Here is a 25,147-nt window from a genome sequence, read left to right as displayed (position 1 = left end):
GTCTTTCATAAAGTTTGAAGACCCCCTCTGCCAGCGGGTATGGGAGCCGTGTGTGTTGTTGAGATTGCCTCTGGCCAATATTATGAATGATTGAGTTGGATGAATGAATATGACTGTATATGGGGTTTAAAAAAAATATTTTTAGTAATTTTGTGTAATACTTTTAAAAGTAATTTATATTTCTTTATGCATATTTTTGCATTTATAATGTTGTACGCCGCCCTGTGTCGTCTCGAGAAGGGTGGCATAGAAATCTAATAGTTAGATAGATAGATAGATAGATAGATAGATAGATAGATAGATAGATAGATAGATAGATAGAATGAATGAATGAATGAATGAATGAATGAACGGCTGAATGTGTATATCCTTATGTATACATAGAGAGATGCATGTATGTACAGCTGTGTGTGTGTACAGATGTTTATGTATGTGTACATGTACACATTTATAGTGAGGAGCTTTCAAAATCGCTTTCATCTGGACCTAGCAACCCTAAGCTGAGCATTCAGTCTGATTTTTATTGGAGTTTATAATATTTTTCTGTATACTCATTTTTCTTTACAGCAGGGAGATTATTTTAAATTCCGACTCATCATCTTTTTGCCCTGGATAGCATTTTTTTGCCCTGGGTATCTCCACTACAGTCAAAGATGCCATTGAGTGCCAGCAAAAACATCATAATGCAATCCTATTTGGACTAGAAGAAAACGACAGTCTAACATCACAAAATTACACAAAACCACCAGCAACCATCATATGCAAACCATTACCCCTGATGATATCATTGACTGTAGAAAATATGACTTCAGCAACAGAGTAGTTAATGCCTGGAACTCACTACCTGACTTTGTAGTTTCATCACCAAATCCCCCCCAAACATTACCCTTAGACTATCCACTGTTGACCTCTCCCGATTCCTAAGAGGTCAGTAAGGGGCGTGCATACCGTGTTTCCCCGAAAATAAGACACTGTCTTATATTAATTTTTGCTCCAAAAGTTGTGCTACGTCTTATTTTCGGGGGGTGCCTTATATTTCTCAAATAAGAGAAAATCACAGGCAGAAAAGCTGACACCCCCCAAAAAGTGTACCGTATGGTATACTGATTACGGTACGGTACCTATCAGTATGGCACCCACAAACACAAACAACGGCACTTATATGGTACAACAGTATACTCCCGCTATTGCAGCTTCCGGCCACCAGAGGAACTACAGTCTACGCACTGTAGTAGAGACTGTAATGGCAGTGAGACAGCAACAGACTGTGTCTGCTGTACTGGACGGCACAAAGCGATGGAAGGGGCCAGCAGGGGACGCCACATTATTACGGTACCGCTATGAACAGCTTTGAATGGTACCGTATGTTTTTCCACCGTACCGTAGGTAAACTTGACTACGTCTTATTTTCGGGGGGTGCCTTATATTAGCAAATTCTGCAAAACCTCTGACATGCCTTACTTTCGGGGTACGTCTTATTTTTGGGGAAACAGGGTAAGTGCACCAGTGTATCTACCATCCCTGTCCTAATGTTTCCCTCTTATTAGTACCCATCTCATGTACATAAACAGTATTATATCTATGTACACTACCAATATGTACTTGACAAAATAAATAAATAAATAAATAAATAAATAAAACCATTTGTTGGCTTTCCCTCCTCTTTCCTACTATGCCATTTTTAGGTTGCTTCTCTCTTGTCATGTCATGTCAGCCCTCTTGACAACTTTTGCTTTTACTCTGTCATTCCACATCACTTCAGTTTGTCTGCTTCTGCTAGAATTCAATCCCCAGACTAAGATTAAAAGAAGAATATTTCACTGAATTCAAGTAGGGTTCTAACAGTAAAACATAGAAACATAGAAACATAGAAGTCTGACGGCAGAAAAAGACCCCATGGTCCATCTAGTCTGCCCTTATACTACAGTACATTTTGACTGATATAACTCATTCCCTAGGAATTGTGTTCAGATTGCAACTGTAATTGGGAGCCCGAGGTTTCTCCAGCTGTGGTAACATAATAATGAAAAATTAAGATTGTGTGAATTGTTTGATTATAGTTGCAGATATGTTCCCCTCCTCATCAAAGTATGGAGTGCTTACAGATTAAGATCCCAGACAAAATCAATGTATAACCACCAAGAATTTGTGCACTCCATTTATTTTTCCTAATTACCAGAACTCTGGGTATTTTCAAAAACCACTGAAGCTTGCGTTATTTTGAAGTGCCTCCATTAAGGTTTCTAACAGAAAATTAATAAGCATTACTGAAGTTCCATTAACCATTTTTTTAAAAATGACCATAAAATCAAGGCAATAACTTCAGTCTAAATGGACCAAGTTATTATGCTAAACCTTGTCCTGAAAGTAAGGTTTCTTGGTGGGCAATTGAAAGAATGGGGAAAAATTGTATTATCCACTTTCTTCCTCCCCCCCCCTGCTCCCAAAGTTCTCATGAAGTTTAATTAATATGAAACTAGAAATGTGTGAAGACTGATGAAAATCAGTCCTTTTTAAAAAGCTTGAATAGCAACAAAGAAATGCTGTACAGTACATTAAAAATCTCACTCTAAGCTACACTCACTCTCAAGTTGGTTGATTAGTCAAAAACATTACTTTAATGGTCCAGAATCTGGACTATTCCTTTCCTGAGTTCCATTAATGTGATAATAATGAGTTATAAACTATTAGGTGATCTGGCGCCAGCCTTCTAAGGCTTTCCTCTTTCCAAGTTACATGATCTCAGTATGACTCCAATCAATTCTGGATCGGTGTCGTTCTAACCTCAAGACATGCAAACAGCTCAAGCTTGGGTGACCTCTAGAAGTTATATAAAAACTGGAACTTAACAGAGATAGATCTTGTAAAATGGAATTTGATCAAGGTTAACTGGCTATTTTAAAATGAACAATTTTTTTTACCTATTCCAGGCAGGATTGTAAATTGGATGAGGTGAGCTATAAATCAAATTAAATAATTGCACTGATGCAGTAAGTTTGCAGTAAGCTCGAAATACTTATGGCTCTCCAAACAGCAGAGAACTTTTAATTCTCTCTTCCTTTTATGCTGAACTTAAATAGCTACATTTTTAATTTTCGCTGGAATTTAATAAACATTTTCAAATCTTTTGTTAACACAGACCAATACACTGCCAATGGAAGGGATTGGCAATGGTTATTCCAAGTAGCAGATTCTCTTTCTAACCACACTGGATATTAAGGTTTTGTAAAATTAGTATACAGATAATCCTCAAGTTACAACTGCAATGTCTGGTTTTATTACTTTTTTTGGTGATTGTTATGTGAACACCATGATTATTAAGCAAACCAATGGTTTGCTATGGGTATCATTTTGCCAAAAATGAGACATGCTGGGGGGTGGGGGTTTGGCAAAGCATTCATAAAATATAGTCATGTGTCTCAGGGATGCTGCAAACAGCCATCAATGTGGTCTAGTTACTGACTGTTGGAGGTGCACTATTGTGACAGGGAGAGACAAATGGTCAAAACTTTAAATAAAGTATCTCCCAGGTAAGTTCCATCCGAACTATGCTGAGCGACCAGCCATAAATCAAGGACATTGAAATAATGCCACTATCAGAACAAGAATTTGGAAATATGGCTTACTAAACTCAGTTGACATTCAAAGCAGGCAATAAGAGCTATCAAGCTAAATTCGTTCTGGACCAAACATTACCTTTCAAATAGTAATATTATAATTTTACAATAGTCATCTATGTATCAACCCTGCAGCAATATCACTAAGCCTATCTGCTTAAAAGTCCATGTGGTTTTAAAGCTAAAAGAGGATAACTTATTTATGAAACATTCTTGCTATCATCAATATATTTTCTTCTTTCAACACCTTGCCTTCAAATAGGACCTTCGATTGATTACTAGGCCCTTCTTTTCTTCTGCTTTTTATCATGTAACTGTGCATATTTATCTATCCAACTGTGTATTTAGATCTTATGAGCTCTTTGTCTCTAACTCTGTGGGATAATTCTGGAATTCGAAGGCTGAAAATGCTGGCAAGTAATGTTTGGCTACCTCTTTCTCATTCTGTCATTAATCCAGGAGTAGGAGGCAGTGGGAGGAATTTAAGCAGGTTTAAAGAACTATCAGTCAAAGATGATGCATTTGCAGGATTTCTCCATGGACATGTATCTTCCAAGGTTCTCTCCAACACAAAGATTCATTGATTCTATATATAATATAGATATATAATAAATATACGTCTGAAAACATATATTTCATATTCTGCAATTCTAAAAAAAAAGTTTGTGTTCCTTTTTAACATCACACAAATACTCCCTTATTAATAGGTAGCAAATATATACTACTTTGGGCCTTTTTCAAGATATACTTTTATTATGGAAAGATATTATTATTATTATTATTATTATTATTATTATTATTATTAATTAATTATTTATTATTATTTGTATGCTGCCCCTCTCCGTAGACTCGGGGCAGCTCACAACAATAATAACACATCTAATAATAATAATAACACATCTAAAAATCTAATAATTAAAAGTCACTAAAAACCCCTTATTAAATAGAAAACATACACACAAACATACCATGCATAAACTGTATAGGCCCGGGGGAGATGTCTCAGTTCCCCCACGCCTGGCGGCAGAGGTGGGTTTTAAGAAATTTACGAAAGACAAGGAGGGTGGGGGCAATTCTAATCTCCGAGGGGAGCTGGCTCCAGAGAGTCGGAGCCGCCACAGAGAAGGCTCTTCCCCTGGGTCCCGCCAGACAACATTGTTTAGTTGACAGAACCCGGAGAAGGCCAACTCTGTGGGACCTAACCGGTCGCTGGGATTCATGCAGCAGAAGGCGGTCTCGGAGATATTATGGCCTGATGCCATGAAGGGCTTTATAGGTCATGACCCAACACTTTGAATTGTGACCGGAAACTGATCGGCAACCAATGCAGACTGCGGAGTGTTGGTGTGAGATGGGCATACCTAGGGAAGCCCATGATTACTGCTGCATTTTGCACAATCTGAAGTTTCCGAACACTCTTCAAAGGTAGCCCCATGTAGAGAGCGTTACAGTAGTCGAACCTCGAGGTGATGAGGGCATGAGTGACTGTGTGCAGTGACTCTTGGTCCAAATAGGGCCGCAACTGGTGTACCAGGCGAACCTGGGCAAACGCCTCCCTCGCCACAGCTGAAAGATAGTTTTCTAATGTTAGCTGTGGATCGAGGAGGACACCCAAGTTGTGAACCCTCTCTGAGGGGGTCAATAATTCCCCCCCCCCAGGTGATGGATGGACAGGTGGGATTTTCCTTGGGAGGCAAAACCCACAGCCACTCCGTCCTATCAGGGTTGAGTTTGAGTCTGTTGACACCCATCCAGACCCTAACAGCCTCCAGGCACCAGCACATCACTTCCATCAAAAGAGAAATGGGACTGTCATCATTCCTAATAATGTACCCATAGAAAGCAGAACTCTGAGACAGGTAGATTCCTCAAGTAACAATCTGTTATGGCCCAGGGTCTAATCAATAAAGACTCATGATATTTTTTATAGGATACATCATATTGGCACAATTGGTGAAAACTGATTCTGAAAGTTCCAGTGGTTTTCATCTGATTAAAGAGAAAGTTTTTCTTCTTTCCTCAAGTCATCAGTCACATGGACCAATAGAAATGCTATCTAGTTGCTTGGTTACTTTGCTCCCTTTCTCGCAGCCACCTGTTGGAATGACCTTGGTTCCCACAGGAAAACTTTATTTCCCTCTCCCTCCCATCTAGTGGCAGCTTCAATGATGGGTCTCAGCCAGGTTCACTGCAGGGTTGACAGGAGCAGGTTATTTAAAAGAGGATAATATTTGAAATAGAGGAAACCATTTGGCAAGGATGCAAATGTGAAGTCTGTACTTGGTTATTTGAGGAGGGGTCTGAGTCCAGAGGTATGTAGGTGAATAAGGCATAGACTGTAAATGGCTCAAGGTTGTATCATTTAGACCAGTGTTTCCCAGCCTTGGCAACTTGAAGATATCTGGACTTCAACTCCCAGAATTCCCCAGCCAGCATTCGCTGGCTGGGGAATTCTGGGAGTTGAAGTCCAAATATCTTCAAGTTGCCAAGGTTGGGAAACACTAATTTAGACTACACTGAAGGTTATCCTCACAAATAGGGGCTGGGCCTCCCAAAACATTTTTAGGACTTCAGGGGAAATTGCTAGTCTGATGTTTCAACAGAATGGGGTGAAATTATGAAAATTAAAATTTAATTTTGAGGACTACAGTGAACCCTCGATCATCGCGAGGGTTCCGTTCCAGGACCCCAAGCGATGATCGATTTTTCGCGAAGTAGCGGTGCGGAAGTAAAAACACCATCTGCGCATGTGCAGATGGTGTTTTTACTTCCACCGCCGCCCGCCCTTCGCCCGCCCACCCCGTTGCTCGCGCCTGGGGTTTCCTGGGGAGCGGAGCCGGGGTGGGGCCGCTCCCCAGCTGGGGAGCGGAACTGGGGTTTCCCCAAGCGCGCGCGCGTTGCTGGGGCCGCTCCCCAGCTGGGGAGCGAAGCCGGGGGTTCTCCAAGCGCGCGCGCGTTGCTGGGGCCGCTCCCCAGCTGGGGAGCGAAGCCGGGGGTTCTCCAAGCGCGCGCGCATTGCTGGGGCCGCTCCCCAGCTGGGGAGCGAATCTGGGGTTTCCCCAAGCGCGCGCGCGTTGCTGGGGCCGCTCCCCAGCTGGGGAGCGAAGCCGGGGGTTCTCCAAGCGCGCGCGCGTTGCTGGGGCCGCTCCCCAGCTGGGGAGCGGATCTGGGGTTTCCCCAAGCGCGCGCGCGTTGCTGGGGCCGCTTCCCAGCTGGGGAGCGGCCCCAGCAACGCGCGCGCGCTTGGAGAAACCCCCGGCTCCGCTCCCCAGCTGGGGAGCGGCCCCCAGCAACGCGCGCGCGCTTGGGGAAACCCCAGATCCGCTCAGCTGGGAAGCGGAGCTAGGCTGCCCCAAGCTCGCGCGCGCCGCCCGCCCGCCCATGCTGTTGCCGGCTCCGCTTCCCAGCTGGGAAGCGGAGCTAGGGTGCCCCAAGCTCGCGCTCCAGCCCACCGCCACTGGGGTCTTACCGGGGCAAGAGGGGGAAGACCCAGGGAAGCCTCTGCCCGGCGGGGAAACTCCACCATCTACGCATGCGTGGAAGGGCACGCATGCGCAGATGGTGGAGTTTACTTCCGGGTTGAAAACTAGCGAAATAGCCCTTTCGCGATCCTTGAGGACGCGAAACTCGAGGGTTCACTGTACTGTATAACTGCAGTGCTATTTTTTTTTAAAGGTATCAGTATTACGTTTGAAATATGAGAGGCTGAAATCATTTTTGCAACACTTTTCATTCATTTTTAAAGAATTTCCTCCCAAACTTTTGAAGACCAACAGTGTTACTGAGGACTGCTTTCTCAGAAGGAAGATCAGAAATGGGAACCAAGCAACATGAGGCATTGTAGTAATAGTAATTTAAAGTTAGGGGTTATCCCGGACACACTGAACAATAAAACAGCTTGTTAAGAATGTAACGGCTAAATTTCCTTGGATATGGAGGGGGGAATGATATTTGGTCTAATACTAACAAAAGCCAGAACTGTAGATATTTCCAAAGTGGGTCTGATTCATTCTTTTCCCATGCTCAGAATTTGTGCCCAGAGAAATCCCAGCATATAGAGCACAGCCATTAAAACAATGCAAAGTTTGATATGAAGGTAGATTATTAGGATATTTATTTATTTATTTATTTATTTATTTATTTATTTATTTATTTATTTATTTATTTATTTATTTATTAATTATTTAGATTTGTATGCTGCCCCTCTCCGCAGACTCGGGGTGGCTCACAACAAAATAAAACAATTCATGACAAATCTAAATTATAGTTTAAAATATTTTTAAAAAAACCCATTTACTAAGCAAACATACATACAAACAAACATACCATGCATAAATTGTATATGCCCGGGGAAGATGTCTCAGTTCCCCCATGCCTGACGACAAAGGTGGGTTTTAAGGAGCTTACGAAAGGCAAGGAGAGTAGGGGCAGTTCTAATCTCTGGGGGGAGCTGGTTCCAGAGAGTCGGGGCTGCCACAGAGAAGGCTCTTCCCCTGGGGCCCGCCAACTGACATTGTTTAGTTGATGGGACCCGGAGAAGGCCGACTCTGTTTACTGATATGCAGTAAAATTGTATTTTATTTATATCTATTGTATTTTAAATATATCTGTCAGGCCTCCTGACACAGTAACAGTGATAGAGGGATGGGAGGAGTGAGTGAGTGAGTGAGAGAGAGAGAGAGAGAGAGAAAGAGAGAGATATTGGTACCTCAGCACATTCCTTGTGCAGAGTCCTAGGTAGACTGAACTAGTGAAAAAAGCCAGCACTTCCTTCCAGTGTTGGGTTGACAGCAAGGAATCCAGATATGGCTTTGATAATAAATCAAACTTTCTGTGTGTACACAGCAGTGCACTGCGATTTATTTCTCAGATGCTAGTTGGTTCGTTGACAATATCTCTTTTATGTAAAAGCATTTTGAAATCTGGTTCTTGTGTTCTGTATTTGACAAGAATCAGTATCAAATTCCTGGAGGAATTCAAAACTTCTGCTAGTTTGAGGACCACAAGGGTTTTATGAGTTATGTAGAGAATCAAATTCCGAAATTGTGTGAGGCCAGGATTTGACTCTTTGGGGACATATGTGGAGGTTTTAAGAGGAGCAATTGGGTGCATTAAGTCTTATGGCAAACATTCTCCCTCTTAAAAACACCTTAACACTCCAAATTGTTTAAATTTCATTTATGTCGGGAGTCACAAAACTGCATGACAGTGCGGACCCTGAAAGTCCATTTTGTACATCAGGAAATACTCAAAGCTGGCTCACACTTATCAAGCTGCGAGTGTTGCTTTATGTTTAACACAGTAATGCCATGGGAAAATCAATGTCTTGGAGATCCACCCTGGTCCATTTTGTGCTTCAACATATGTTTCTAATTTGCTTTTCACAATCTGAGACATTCAAAACGGCACTCATTAATAGAAGTGCAACAGACACAAAATAGAAGTTGTATACCCAAATACCTCTTCTCATCTGGTGGGACCAGCCTTCAGGATGGCTAGATCTGACTCGATCCCTCAAGAGGATAGTTGTGGCTGGACTCCCATCCAGTGTTCCCTCTAATTGGCCCCTTTCTTTCCCACCTTTACTTGAAGGAACTGTTGCTGCAAACTGTTGTTTACAGAGCAGCGACAGTTCCTTTAATTTCAAATTCCGGCGCAGAGGTCGGTCCTGTGCGCTGGAATTTGAAATTCCCGGGCTGAGGGTTAAAAACTTATGTGCTATAGCGCACTGCACAGCTTAGAGGGAACTATGCTCCCATCCTGAACTTTTTTCTATTTAGATCTCACCCTGGTATGCCTTCTGAAAAAAAAGGGTTAGCTTGTTCTTCTGGGGATGCAGTTGAAACTGAGGGTGACAGTTTAATACCAGGCACCGCATGCACCTTGAATAATAATGATTTAAACAAATTTGGAGGAAATAGGCTGGTTGTCAGTGGTTGTCAGCCCTCATCCTCTGAAAGATTCCACTGAAGACTGATTCTGATTCAGAACTATCCCTATTGGTATGGTGCCTTCGCTTAGAAGAAGTCTTTGTGTGGCTCCTGGATAATGATGAAGAAGAAGAAGAAGAGGTAGAAGTAGAGGAACCCTTCCCTGAGAAAGACCCTAGGCCAGTGATGGCAAATCTATGACACGGATGCCACAAGTGGCACACAGAGCTGTATCTGCTGGCACGTGAGCTGTTGCCTCTTGCTCAGTACCAACGTACATGTGTGTGCTGGCCAGCTGATTTTCAGCTCACACAGAGGCTCTGGGAGAATGTTTAAGGCTTCCAGAGAGCCTCCAGGGTGTGCGGAGGGCATTTTTACCCTCCCCTGGCTCCAGGGAAGCCTTTGGAGCCTGGGGAGGCAAAAACACAAACATACTGGGGCCCACCAGAAGTTGGGAAACAGGCCATTTCTGGCCTCCAGAGGGCCTCCGAGGCGAGGGAAGCTGTTTTTTTACCCTCCCCAGGCCTTGAATTATGGTTCAATGCCTGGGAAGGGTATGGGCACCCACACATGCGTGATAGCATGCGTGCATGCTCTTTTGGCACCTGAGGAAAAAAAGTTTCGCCAACACTGCCCTAGGCTAACATAAATAGCTTCTTTAAGGGATTCTGCCATAAGGGACCAGAGGCTAGCTGGGTAACCAACTGTGATGCTGCAGGTTGGGTAGGTCCAGCCCATTCCAATTGAGGAGTGTGCTGTTCCTGCTCCTCCTCGGGTTTCTTGGCTTCCAGCGATTATGAGCTGCCCTATACGTTTGTTTGTTTGTTTGTTTGTTTGTTTATTTCATTTGATTTGATTTTTATGCCGCCCTTCTCCTTAGACTCAGGGTGGCTTACAACATGTTAACAATAGCACTTTTTTTTAACAGAGCTAGGCTGTGGTTCTGGACAAATCTGTGGTATTTAGTGCCAAGGGATCCCCTCCTGTTGTTGTTAATTTCTGTCCAGAATCCTCTGTAGGATCCTGCACTATCTGTGCAGCGACTCAAGCCCTATCCCAATTTCTCTATAAGGCCCTATGGCGATGCTCCTCAGCCACCTCTGTGGCCCTTATGTGATCTAGGAGACGAGTGTTCCAATCGGGTGGGAGACTGATCTGGGGAATAGGCCTGATCCCGCTCTGGGGATTCTCTGTTTTTCTTCACCTCTTGCCTCCCACTTTAGCATTGGGATCTTCGGTTGCCATGCCCCCAGTGGTAGAGGTATGATATTGCAGGCTCCTCCTCCAACAATGGCAAGAATATGTCCAAGATGTTAGCTCCCTGTTACTGCCACGAGGGTCAGAGGTGAGACTGTAGCTCCTTTGTTCTCACACGGCCTGCCCCTTTTGTGCCCCCCCTACAACTGTGCAAAGTCTACAGAGAGGGGCGGCATACAAATCTAATAAATAAATAAATAAATAAATAAATAGATAAATAGATAAAAAAATAAATAGATAAAAAAATAAATAGTTTAAAAATTATAAATAAATAAATAAATAAATAAATAAATAAATAAATAAATAAATAAATAAATAAATAAATAAATAAACTGGGCCTCTGAGTGAACTTGGAGGATAATGGCTGGGGCTTTACCTGTGTCTTTAGCCTGTTTCCACTTCTAGGGCTGTTCTTGTTTAATTATGGCACTGTGCTTAGCAGGCAGCTATCGGGAAAGGAGGAGGGGCTCTTTAGTTATTGTCGCGAGCTGAGTTGCGTGGTTGCCGTGGGTGAATTCCTGTGGCAACCATAGCTCCAAGGTAGCTGGCAAAGGCTTTTAATTTGTTTCCGCCCTGCCGCTTCACTTGTAGGGCTTGGAATGGGTCACTGGAAGTTCGGTTTCAAATTCCCTCTCCCACCGAAGTGCTTGGGCTTGAATTCTTTTAACCCCCATGAGTGGAATGCAATAGCTCCCTTAGCACTGACTGCACTGACTTCTGGAATTGGAACAAAGGCACGGATGGAAAGAGGGGGGGGAGAGGAAACACTTCCTTTTCCTTGAGTCTGTGGTTGTTCGGCCGGATGGATGAGAGGTTTCCTGCAGACCATTCTTTGTCGGTCAGAGTAGATGCTACTCCAGAAAGGCCTAAAAAGGGCTGTTGTGGTGAGAGAGGGGAATTGGAGGATTTAACTTTAAAGAGGAAGATCCAAATAGGAAAAAGTTCAGGATGGGAGTCTAGTCATGACTATTCTCTTGAAGGATCAAGTCAGATCTAGCCATCCTGAAGGCTGATTCCACCCTAGGAGGGAGAATGTACAATATATAAAAATGAGAAGCAAGCATAATAAATGTGAAGGAATGCCATACAGTAAAAGCAATTCCAAAATCTGCAGCCATAGTAATTACACATGGGTAAATGGCATGCAATTACAAACACCTGCCCAATGTAGGAAAACTCAGGGGGGGGGGGGGAAACTGTTAAACATTACTTTCTACTTCAGTTCTATTGTTTCTGATATTGTCTGTTTTTGTTCACATAAGCTGCTAGTCTAATTCTTGGAAAATTAAACCTAATGCAACATTGGAATTCTAAGAAATGGATCCCTGGAGAAGAGAAAAAGAAACTTTTTCAGTGACACTTAATTCTGCATTGATCTTTTTATGTTGACATATCTCTATCATCATTAAGCTGGTGACAGTGTGAAGGACACAATTATTTATGTTCCATCAAATTAGTCAGTAATTCAAGTCCCTGACGAAATCTCCGGCCAAAATAGCTCTCACTCCTGTGGAATGTGATTCTAACATTATCAATCTTTCTTATTATCTAAAAGGGCACAGCAAAGTGAGAGAACTTTGATAAAAAAGAGACGGTCGCAAGACTGCCATTTTGCAGTGATACATACATTTTTAAGATTTTTTTTTTTTTTACAATCCCACCTTTATTATTATTATATTTGGAAACTGCAGTTTAATGTTTCCAAATGTAAAATAATGCACTTGGGGAAAAGGAATCCTCAATCTGAGTATTGTATTGGCAGTTCTGTGTTAGCAAAAACTTCAGAAGAGAAGGATTTAGGGGTAGTGATTTCTGACAGTCTCAAAATGGGTGAGCAGTGTGGTCGGGCGGTAGGAAAAGCAAGTAGGATGCTTGGCTGCATAGCTAGAGGTACAACAAGCAGGAAGAGGGAGATTGTGATCCCCTTATATAGAGCGCTGGTGAGACCACATTTGGAGTACTGTGTTCAGTTCTGGAGACCTCACCTACAAAAAGATATTGACAAAATTGAACGGGTCCAAAGACGGGCTACAAGAATGGTGGAAGGTCTTAAGCATAAATCGTATCAGGAAAGACTTAATGAACTCAATCTGTATAGTCCGGAGGACAGAAGGAAAAGGGGGGACATGATCGAAACATTTAAATATGTTAAAGGGTTAAATAAGGTTCAGGAGGGAAGTGTTTTTAATAGGAAATTGAACACAAGAACAAGGGGACACAATCTGAAGTTAGTTGGGGGAAAGATCAAAGGCAACGTGAGAAAATATTATTTTACTGAAAGAGTAGTAGATCCTTGGAACAAACTTCCAGCAGATGTTTAGTTTAGTTTAGTTTAGTTTTATTGGATTTATATGCCGCCCCTCTCCGAAAAGACGTGGTTGGTAAATCCACAGTAACTGAATTTAAACATGCCTGGGATAAACATATATCCATTGTAAGATAAAATACAGGAAATAGTATAAGGGCAGACTAGATGGACCATGAGGTCTTTTTCTGCCGTCAGTCTTCTATGTTTCTATGTTTCTAAATAGACAATTCAAAGCTGAGAATCTAAGAAATATTCCATCCTGCTATTTGCCCCACACCAAAAACAAGCGTCTGAGGTGAGTTGGGCTGAGCGAGTGACTGACTCAAAATTACCCAGCTGACTTTCATCCCTGAACCAGAACTCAGTCTTCTGATTTCTAGCCTAGTGTCTTAACCACTGGATCAAATTGGTTCTTTTTAGAAGTAGCACATTTTGTGCAGGTCTCTGGCTGAGATTTTTCTGGCAGTAAAGAGAAGGGAAGAAATCCCAATTACTAAGGCAGGGGTGAAACGCTATCAGTTCGCCCCGGATTGGGCATGTCGTTAGTGGTGGCCCCTTGTGGTTCGGAGAACCAGTAGTGATGGCAGCGCAAGGGTTTGCCTACCCACCAACATATTTTGGGTTCGGCGCATTGCACAGAGGGTGATAAAGTGCATACACGAGCAGAGTGGGGGTGAAAAAGCGTGAGTGAAGCATGCACTTCCAAACCGGTAGGAATGGTAAGTATATTTCACCACTGTACTAGAAACTATGAAAGTGCCTTCCAAATATTCCCACCAGATATAACAAATTTTAAAACCAATTTTCTATTATTATTATTATTATTATTATTATTATTATTATTATTATTATTATTATTATTATTATAAACCTATTAAGAAAACAAAAATGACCTTGCCAAGAGGAAAAAAACGCAACAATTAAAAGCAAGGAACTCAAACTCAGTGTATGGGTTCATACAGCATTTTGGACCAGTAGCTTTTGAAAATAGGTTGGTTTTCAAGACTTCTTGAAATTATACAGAACTTTGGGTTTTTTCCAGAGGACAAATGAAATGGTATGAGAATAGATATGTCAGGTCCAAGCCTAGAGACTACAGAGCAAAAATCCAATCAAGTCCTATCCATTATTACAGGGATCCCCAAACTTGGCAACTTTTAAGACTTGTGGACTTCAACTGGCATAGCTGGCTGGAGAATTCTGGTAGTTGAAGCCCACAAGTCTTAAAATTGCCAAGTTTGAAGACTTCTGCTTTATTAGCTTGCACCTAATAGACAGAATCTTGCCAAACTAAAGCTATAACTTCCTAAACTACCATATACGTATTGAGGTATTCAAGAAAGAATCAAGACTCAGACAAGTGTAGAAACAAATAATCTGAAAAATAATGATCTAAAAAAATACATTATATACCGTTCTAAACTATTTGAATCTAAAAGGACAATAAAGGAAACGACCAGCCAATTCTTTGGCCACTTTCTTACAGTCAATCTTTTCTTCCAAACAGTACGGACTTCAATTCTTATAATTTCCAGACACAATGACTATTGGATTCTGTAAGCAGCCAAATTAAAGAACATATTTCTTTTTCTAATTAAACATGAATAGAGTTTGACCTTTTATTAGATTTTCTCTCTTTTCCACTTTCACATGTAACTGAAGTCTTTGTAGTCTTATTTTCAAATTTTATTTGAATTTTTTTTTAAAAGCTCATGCATTCATTTTCTTTGTTATGAAGAGGAAAACCTGCAGAAAAAGCATGTGTGTGTGTGTGTGTGTGTGTGTGTGTGTATGTATCTGTCTGTCTGTCTGTCTGTCTGTCTGTCTGTCTGTCTATCTGTTATGGTTGGCTCTGGCCCAGCTCCTGCCCCAAGGAATGTGGAGGTGGATGTGGGGGAAACATCCACATGCCACAGGCCTGTTTTGCTCCCGATAGAATCTCCCGACGAAGGCTCCTCTGACGAAGGAAGCGTGAGTGGCAGGGAAGAGGGGAGTTTGGCAGACAGCCCAGGATGAGATCAATCATCCTTATCATCCCTGGATTCTGAACAAGAACTTATGACACATCCACGCATGCGTAGAGTGATGCATATGAGACAACAACTGAAGGATTATTACAAGAGAAAATGAGGCCACCTGTGGTTGGGTGGGGCTGCTGTAATTAGTGCTACAGATAAAAAGAACAGCGTGCTGGTTTAGCCTTGTGGAAGTTTATCTGATTCATAGTTTGTCAAGATCGTGGTTTTGCTGTTTCCCTGTTCAAGACTGTGTGTGGACTTTCTGGACTTTGGAATTTGGACTCAATTTTCCAGTTACTGGGTGAGAAATTGAATTGCATTTAACCTGTGCCTTGTGTGTACCAGAAAATCCCTTGGACATTTAAAAAGGGAGTTTTTTTCTGCTTTTCTGTTGATAAAGACTTTTGGTTTTCCTTCTATCGTGTGGTGTGTGTCTTTCTAGATTAATTACCCTGTAATTACAGGCGGCTGGGAAATGTTGGCAGAACACTATCTATCTATCTATCTATCTATCTATCTATCTATCTATCTATCTATCTATCTATCCATCCATCCATCCATTCCTCATTCAGTGATCATAATTGGGACTGGCAATAAGCTAAGTGAAATGATCGCTAAATGAAACATCATAATTTTATTATTGCACTTCATCTTTCCTTTGCTTTAAAGGACTGGTCGCAAAGTTAACTTTTCATCATCCTCATCATAACTGCAAATACAGTAGTTGCTAAACAAGGCATTCATTAAATGAGGACTACCAGTATCCCTTTCTCAGTTAGAGAGCTCTGGGATTCAGAAATTATAAATTTTAAAAAATTATAAATGAAAAAAATTACAGGAAAGACATACAAAAGACGCATTACTATGTTCTATGAATTTTTTCTTAAGATGATGAGATAGATCTGCAAAATACAAGTATGATTAGGCACCAATAGATATTCCAGCAGCAGAATGAAGGGAATGGGATCATTTTAGTAATCTAGGAGTAGACTGAGTGTATAAGCACAAAAAAGACAGGATGGCACAACTAAAATATTCCAGGTCAAGTAAACAATAGACAAAATTACTTCATCAAATCATAGAATCATCAAAGTTGCTCTTTTCATGTTTTCTAACAGATTCTTCTGCTGCGCAGCAGGCATTAGATAATAATATCTATTTCTGAAGAAAATCACAATGTTTAGCTCAGTGTCTAGCTTTTACTTTGAAACTTAAGACTGATATTTATAAATAGCATCAAACTGAAAGGAAATTCCAAAAATGAAGAACCTGTTACATTATCATCTAAATCCAATTTTTTATTGCCAGTAGATTTACAATATTTGTAACATTAAAAGGTTTTGAAAGGAAAGCAATTAATCTGGAAACCACTAAAACAATTAATCTACCACTAAAGCCTGATGTTAGGTTTCCAGTCAAGAAGGGGGGAAAATGTTGTTAAGCTCTGCATGTCTCTAAATGTCTAAAAACAATCTCCTTCAACAGGAGTGAAAATAATGCTTAGATGGAACTGAGATTCATTACAATCTCCCAGTCTTTTCCTTGTCAATTGTAATGGAATGATTAATACTTTCCAAATCATTACATTAAAAATCTGACAAAGCTGGTTTTGACACAGCTTTGCTATAATTGCAAATTATAAATTGCTGGTAATAAGAGTTTCAGTATATTTCTTTTTTTTTTTTAAATAGAAATTTGTGATATGCTGTGTTTATTTCATTATTTATTCCAATTTATCCTTTGGATTATATGCATTATATTAAGAGCACTGGTTACATTTATGCCAGTGATGGAAATATATTCTCTTAATTTATCGTGAGATAAATTCATTATCTGTGGAAGTTAAAGATCCATTATCAGCTCTATAAAATTGTAAAGACAAATACTTCATAAAGAAATAGAAAAATTAAGCAGTTATTTTTAAATTATTTTCACAAGATCAATGTTGAGCAAACTGAATATTATCTGAAAGCACAAAATATAAAAAAACCATAATATGCTTATCTGCCTTTCTTTGCAAAAATAAATGTCCTAAATGAAATATTCCAAACGAATGCTAAAAAAGGACCACTTTTACTATTTGTCTAAAGCTATTTCAACTAATAAATGTAACTGGGATTTATAGCATCTGAATAACAGCTTCACTGCCCTCAAATATCATTACAGGTGACATATACAACTCAGGCTGTCTTTTGAAAAGATGACCCACTGTGGCTCTTCTACTCTTGTGCTGACAGACTAAAGAGATAAGAGCTGTTTCTTTAAGAGATTGCATTAGGGAAAGGTAATAATAGATTGCACTCTGGGTAATGTAGTCCATGATATGTGACCTCATCTATGTGTTCTTATTGACCATTGAGCTATACCTAGACAGCTCTCAAACAGCCAAAGGACCATGCAAGTGCCTGCAAATAGGAGAAATGAATTTCTTTTCTCCTACGTGTAATAGGACAGATTATGGACATAAGATCTAAGGAATTTTATCTCTTAGTAAACCTATGATCTGGAGATACTGGACAATAAATGTAATCTGTATGATTTACCCATTTATGTTGAATTTTATCTGACTGCGTAAAGTACTAAGCTTAAGCTAGAAAAACTTTTCTTAACACAAGTGAATTTTAAGAAACTACTTACCATGGTGTACGACCCCCTTCAGCCCATGGATAATAGGTTCAAGTGCTGGATTGTCCCTCTGACTGACCTAGATGCAAAAGATACGTGCTTGGTTAAGTTTATTATGTTATCAGACAAAAGAATCTAACTGCAATCTTCTATAAGAGGGGAGGCAAAAGAGATACTCTGAGCAAATTAACTTAGCTTACATCTTTAAAATAATTTATTCTCATCAGACAATGAATGTTTAAGATGGATAATTATAATGTAACATAGCAGACAAAAGAGGATAAATAGAAATAGAAAAATAGGGGTTAGATTTATATAGTGCTACATAGTGCGTTACAGTACTCTCTAAACAATTTACAGGGTCAGCATATTGCCCCCTGACAATCTGGATCCTCATTTTACCAACCTCGGAAAAGTGGAAAAGTGAGTCAACCTTGAACTGGTCAGCATTGAACTCATAACAGTGGGCAGAGTTAGCCTGCAACACTGCATTCTAACCACTTCGCTGCCACCATGGCGATTAAAAACAAAAGAAAGTCCTATAAATCATTAAAACATCAAGCACATCATCACATAACCTAGTGCAGATGAATAGTTGATAGCGCTCCAGTTACTTCTTGCATAGCTACACATTAAAAAAATACCGTAGTATTTTATTTATCTTTATTTGGAATAGCTTACAATGACAATCATTAAGTTTTGTGCCACATGATTCTTGACAAATCTATATTTTCTTTTATGTACACTGAGGGCATATGCACCAAGACCAAATTCCATTTGTGTCCAATCACACTTGGCCAATAAAGAATTCTATCTATTCAACCTTACATCCTGAGATGATGCCTTTAAGACCACTGAACAGTACCACCTGCCTATTCCAGGTCCTCCGGTGGGTGGCTAAAAATGCCAAATTCAATCTAAACATCAGGCTGACTGTGCAACCAACGATAGAAACATAGAAACATAGAAGACTGACGGCAGAAAAAGATCTCATGGTCCATCTAGTCTGCCCTTATACTATTTTCTGTATTTTATCTTAGGATGCATATATGTTTATCCCAGGCATGTTTAAATTCAGTTACTGTGGATTTATCTACCACGTCTGCTGGAAGTTTGTTCTAAGGATCTACTACTCTTTCAGTAAAATAATATTTTCTCATGTTGCTTTTGATCTTTCCCCCAACTAACTTCAGATTGTGTCCCCTTGTTCTTGTGTTCACTTTCCTATTAAAAACACTTCCTCCTGGACCTTTTTTTAACCCTTTAACATATTTAAATGTTTCGATCATGTCCCCCCTTTTCCTTCTGTCCTCCAGACTGTACAGATTGAGTTCATTAAGTCTTTCCTGATACATTTTATGCTTAAGACCTTCCACCATTCTTGTAGCCCGTCTTTGGACCCGTTCAATTTTGTCAATATCTTTTTGTAGGTGAGGTCTCCAGAACTGAACACAGTATTCCAAATGTGGTCTCACCAGCACTCTATATAGCGGGATCATAATCTCCCTCTTCCTGCTTGTTATACTTCTAGCTATGCAGCCAAGCATCCTACTTCCTTTCCCTACCGCCTGACTGCACTGTTCACACATTTTGAGACTGTCAGAAATCACTACCCCTAAATCCTTTTCTTCTGAAGTTTTTGCTAACACAGAACTGCCAATACAATACTCAGATTGAGGATTCCTTTTCCCCAAGTGCATTATTTCACATTTGGAAACATTAAACTACAGTTTCCATTACTTTGACCATTTATCTAGTAAAGCTAAATCATTTACCATATTACAGATGCCTCCAGGAATATCAACCCTATTGCACACTTTAGAGTCATCGGCAAATAGGCAAACCTTCCCTACCAAACCTTCCCCTATGTCACTCACAAACATATTAAAAAGAATAGGACCCAGAACAGACCCTTGTGGCACACCGCTTGTAACCTGTCTCTGCTCAGAATACTCGCCATTAACAATAACTCTCTGATGTCTACGCTTCAGCCAGCTGCAAATCCATTGAACTATCCAGGGACAATAAACATGTCGTAAACAACTGCAATACGATTCAAAGCAACTTTATGAGCACTGTGTATAAACAAGGGCTAGGATACCTGGCTAAGCACAAATGCATCCATGGCAGTAAAACATGGTAGGCATCCAATTTCTAAGAGGTCTGTGGAAAGTGGAGAAACTTGATAAAATGCAAGATATATTCACCAAGTGCAATGTAGGGTAAGGGTTGGGAATTTTAGGAATGACACTTTTTATAGTAAACTTGAAAATAGAGAATAGAATAGAGTAGAGTAAAGTATAATAGAATAGAACAGAATAGAATAGAATATAACAGAACAGAATAGAATATCGGCCAAGTGTGATTGGACACACAAGGAATTCGTCTTGGTGCATATGCTCTCAGCGTACATAAAGAAAAAGAAACATTTGTCAAGAATCATGTGGTACAACACTTAATGATTGCCATAGAGGTCAAATAAGCAATGAAGAAACAATCAATATTAATAAATATCTTAGGATCGCCATCATTTCCTATGCTACATACGGCATTTTCTGCTAATAATAAGGGCATTTCTAGCATATTTCAGCCTGTATGCCACAAGTACAATGAAAGCCATCCCAAGCATGCAAAATTAGGATTTCTAATCCAGAGATTATCTTTACTGTGAAGACAACATGCTTTTGTTGTTATTCCAATAATTAGGAAATATATGCACTGCATTGACACTTAGCTAACATATCCTTTCATTCTTTTGCTATTAGCAAAATGTAATACAGTGATCCCCCGCTCTTTGCGAGGGTTCCGTTCCAGGACCCCCCGCAACGAGCGGGTTTTCGCGAAGTAGCGCTGCGGAAGTAAAAACACCCTCTGCGCATGTGCAGAGGGTGTTTTTACTTCCGCAGCGCTAGCGAGGAGCCTAAGATTGGGGGCGGCGCGGGTGTTTTAAAACATCCCCGCCGACATGAGGGGCTCGCTAGCACACCCCCAAACCCGGGTTGGGGGTTCGGGGGTGTGCTAGCGAGCCTCCCATGTCGGCGGGGATGTTTTAAAACACCCGCGCGACTTTCCAATGAGTCCCGAAGACAAACGCGTTGTCTTCGGGACTCATTGGAAAGTCGCGCGGGTGTTTTAAAACATCCCCGCCGACATGGGAGGCTCGCTAGCACACCCCCGAGCCCCCAACCCGGGTTTGGGGGGTGCTAGGAAGCTCCCATTGTTGGCGGAGACCTTTTAAAACACTCGCGCGGCTTCCAAACCGAGTCCTGGAAGCCGCGCGAGTGTTTTAAAAGGTCTCTGCCAACAATGGGAGCTTCCTACCACCCCCCAAACCCGGGTTGGGGGCTCGGGGGGGGTGCTAGGAAGCTCCCATTGTTGGCGGAGACCTTTTAAAACACTCGCGCGGCTTCCAAACCGAGTCCTGGAAGCCGCGCGAGTGTTTTAAAAGGTCTCCGCCAACAATGGGAACTTCCTACCACCCCCAAACCCGGGTTGGGGGCTCGGGGGGGGGGGTGCTAGGAAGCTCCCATTGTTGGCGGAGACCTTTTAAAACACTCGCGCGGCTTCCAAACCGAGTCCTGGAAACCGCGCGAGTGTTTTAAAAGGTCTCCGCCAACAATGGGAGCTTCCTACCACCCCCCAAACCCGGGTTGGGGGTCCGGGGGGCGCTGTCTCTCGGCGCTTTCGTGCTGAGTCCGGGAGCGAACTCGCTCCCCGACTCAGCTGGAAAGCGCCGAGAGACAGCGTGGACAGGCCCGTTCCTTGGCGCTGTCTCTCGGGGCTTTCCAGCTGAGTCGGGGAGCGAGTTCGCTCCCGGACTCAGCACGAAAGCCCCGAGTGACAGCGCCAAGGAACGGGCCTGTCCACGCTGTCTCTCGGGGCTTTCGTGCTGAGTCGGGGAGCGAGTTCGCTCCCGGACTCAGCACGAAAGTCCCGAGAGACAGCGCCAAAGAACGGGCCTGTCCACGCTGTCTCTCGGGGCTTTCGTGCTGAGTCGGGGAGCGAGTTCGCTCCCGGACTCAGCACGAAAGCCCCGAGTGACAGCGCCAAGGAACGGGCCTGTCCACGCTGTCTCTCGGCGCTTTCCAGCTGAGTCGGGGAGCGAGTTCGCTCCCGGACTCAGCTGGAAAGCGCCGAGAGACAGCGTGGACAGGCCCGTGCGGCGAGAATGAACGGCGTGGGCGGGCGAAGGGCGGGCGGCAGCGAGGAGTTTGCGTGGGCGGTGGGGAAACTCCTCGCTGACGCCAGCAAGAGGGGGAAGACCCAGGGAAGCCGCTGCCATCTACGCATGCGTGCCCGGCACGCATGCGTAGATGGTATTTTTGACTTCCGGGTTGAAAAATAGCGAAGTACCCTATTCGCAATGGTTGGGGACGCAATAAACGGGGGATCACTTAATGTCATTTCCCATATGCCAGTATAGCCAGTAGAAGGAGATGATTAGGTATAGATGTGACTATCCCATTTTGGTGCTACTAGGCAAGAATTACACATCGTGCACAGCATTCATTTGTATCTCATTCATAATTCATCAACACAACTGTGTCTATCCTGACATCTCTCCTACTTCATCTATTTGTACCAAGATATGAGAGGATGTGAACGTAAGACAGAGTAGATAAGACCCACTAAAAGCAGCCACAGAGACAGAAGGATTTGTCCTGGGAGATTCCAGTTTATGCAGCATGCAGAAAAATACCTTAAAACATTTTTAAGAAGAATCAATAAAGAAGTGTGAATTGACACGCTACACAAAGAATGAAACCTGCATGGTGCATTTTATGCATCTGTGGGATTGATACCAATGTTCCCTCTAATTTTTTTTCGGGGTGGGCGGAAAAGTATAGTGTCTGAGCGGCAGTCCCCTTGGGACTGGACGGTATAGAAGTACAAATAAATGAATGAATGAATAAATAAATAAATAAATATAATAAATCCCTTCTTTTTTATTAAAAGAAATTAATAATAAAACAAAACAAAACTCTATTACTATTAAAACTTAAACAACCAGCAAATCCAAAAACATAACTATTAATAAAAACAGGTGAGGGCTGGGGTTTTTTTTCTCTGTTATTATTTAAGTGCTCTCTTCCTCCCTTTCTCTCTCCCTCTCGTTCACTTTTCTCTCCCTTCCTTCCCTCCCTCCCTCCTTCTTTCCTCTCCTCTTTCCCTCCCTCTCTTTCCCTTCTTTCTCTCCACGTCTCTGGCGGGGAGCTGGCTTTGCTGACTGGCACAAGGCTCAAGCCAGCTGCCCGGGAAAGCCAGGAAGGTCCTCCTGCCCCCCCCAGCTGAAAACACAACGGAGGTCTGCCGCCACCAGCTTGAGCCTCCCGTTGCTCCACCCCGCTTCGCCTGTCATCCTGGACCTCCGTTGTATTTTTGGGGAGGGGAGCGGCAGGAAAGCCCTGTGCCGGCCAGGAAAGCCGGCTTTCCGAGAAACCAGCACACTTTTCAAATGCGCTGCTTTCTTGCAACTCTTTCCTAGGCAGGGGGGAAGGAGGAGGCCACTCCCCCCCAGGAAAGAGGTGCAGGAAAGCAGCGTGTTTAAAAGGCACGCTACTTTCACGGAAAGCCGGCTTTCCTGGCCAGAACAGGGCTCTCCCACCGCTCCCCCCAAAAAACACAACGGAGGATGACAGGCAGGGCGAAGCGGGGTGGAGCTATGGGAGGCTCAAGCAGGCAGCCTCCGCGCTTTTCTTTTGGCGGAAGAGGAGGAGAGGGGGCGGATCGGGCGGGTGGGGGGCAGCACCTTCTACTGCCGGCGCCTCCCTGCCCCTGCCCCCCCCGCGGGCTGGCAAGGGGATGGGGAGTGCGCGCCCATGGAAAAGGGTGCACGGGGGGTATTTTGGGGTGCGCGCGTCCTCACGCGCGCAGTTTACAGGGAACGGTGATTGATACTTTTCATAAAAGTGACAAAAGTAAAGCTGATCCATGGAAATACTAGCCACATTCCTTTTATGTACATGGCCCATGTACAAAAGGGGCAGGACTTATATTGTAATGGAATCACAATGTTTTGATATCCCCTGCATACATCTCTAAAGGTATCTTTCCCTTCCTTGACCCTTTTGTGCTTGTGTGAATATATTCTGTGAGTATATATTCACTCTGTGAATATAGCTTTAAGGATTGGACAATAACAGTGGTAAGTCTGCATTTTTTTTTTCTTGAACGTCTGCTTTATAGCAATAGCACTTAGATTTATATACCGCTTCACAATGCTTTACAGCCCTCTCTAAGCAGTTACAGAATCAGCATATTGCCCCCAACAATTTGGGTCCTCATTTTACCCACCTCGGAAGGATGGAAGGCTGAGTCAACCTTGAGCCTGGTGAGATTCGATCTGCCAAACCTTTGGCAGCCGTGATCAGCAGAAGTAGCCTGCAGTACTGCACTCTAATCATTGCACCACTGCAGACCTGCATAAATTATAAGTAGAGCTGAAGGTGTAATAAAGACACACACCCCTTTTTATGATTCCTACGTGAAACTCTACACTTGATTCTTGGACAGAAAAAGATTATTCACACCTTGAATGTAATCCCTTGCTCAGCAGAATTGATCAACAGCAGAATTTCAAGAATCTAGAAATCCATTAAGCCTGGCTTCAATAGTTGTGGAGGAAAAAAAAGAGGAGAACTTGTCAAGAGGTAAGAATGATTATTTGTATATATCATTTATATGTGCATATAATTCACTTGGATGGAGACAAATGAATAACTACCAGTCTCAGTACAATGTAAAAATAAACACAGCTTTTGATTTGAAAGCACCATTACCCTATTTCCATTGCTAATAAGACCTTCCCACCTTAGGGTAACCGGCACAAAGGTAAAATGAACTGGTAGCGTTTATTTGCTAATCATTTCTATGATTAGCTTCTATTTTGGTTTCTCAGCAAACCTACCGCTATTTTGGCAGAGTAAAGAGGTAGCTGAATATAAATAGCAAGCAATGTACAATTCACAACTTAGTATCTTATGGTTTAACTGATCCTATTATAATTTAATGCACAATGAATTATGTTCAAGTTTTTTTTTTATTACCTGCAGTCAAAATGAAAAATGGGCAGATTATATTGTAGAGGTTATTTGGGGATCTCAGAAAGTGGCACCAGGATCCTGGATTTAGATGTTTTTCATTCAGCTTTCAGCTGGCTGAGAGTAAAAACAATGGTCCTTCCTCATTTACATTCTAAAATGGTAAAATTTAAATAATAACCGTTGTGGTTAGCTCTGGCCCAGCTCCTGCCCCAAGGACTGTGGGTGTGGGGGAGACATCCACATGCTGCAGGCCTGTTTTGCCCCCCCCCCCGGTGGAATCTGATGATGAAGGCTCCTCTGACCCAGAAGAAATGAGTGACAGGGAGGTGGAGAGAGTGGCAGACAGCTC

General features: G+C 42.2%; 1 protein-coding gene across 3 annotated transcripts in view; it reads right to left on the bottom strand.

Moving 5' to 3' along the window:
- The window catches only part of PTPRG (protein tyrosine phosphatase receptor type G), a 922,721-nt gene that overhangs the window by 213,485 nt on the left and 684,089 nt on the right, over nucleotides 1-25,147 (bottom strand). For all 3 annotated transcript variants that reach the window (XM_070738149.1, XM_070738150.1, XM_070738152.1), the window contains exon 6: nucleotides 17,768-17,834. In XM_070738149.1, coding sequence (XP_070594250.1) covers nucleotides 17,768-17,834 — 67 coding nt within the window. The remainder of the gene's footprint in view (nucleotides 1-17,767; nucleotides 17,835-25,147) is intronic.

The sequence above is a fragment of the Erythrolamprus reginae genome, chromosome 2 (assembly GCF_031021105.1).
Source record: "Erythrolamprus reginae isolate rEryReg1 chromosome 2, rEryReg1.hap1, whole genome shotgun sequence".
Classification (NCBI taxonomy): domain Eukaryota; kingdom Metazoa; phylum Chordata; class Lepidosauria; order Squamata; family Dipsadidae; genus Erythrolamprus; species Erythrolamprus reginae.
Note: the sequence above shows the minus strand (reverse complement) of the source record. Positions and strands in the feature narration are given on the sequence as shown.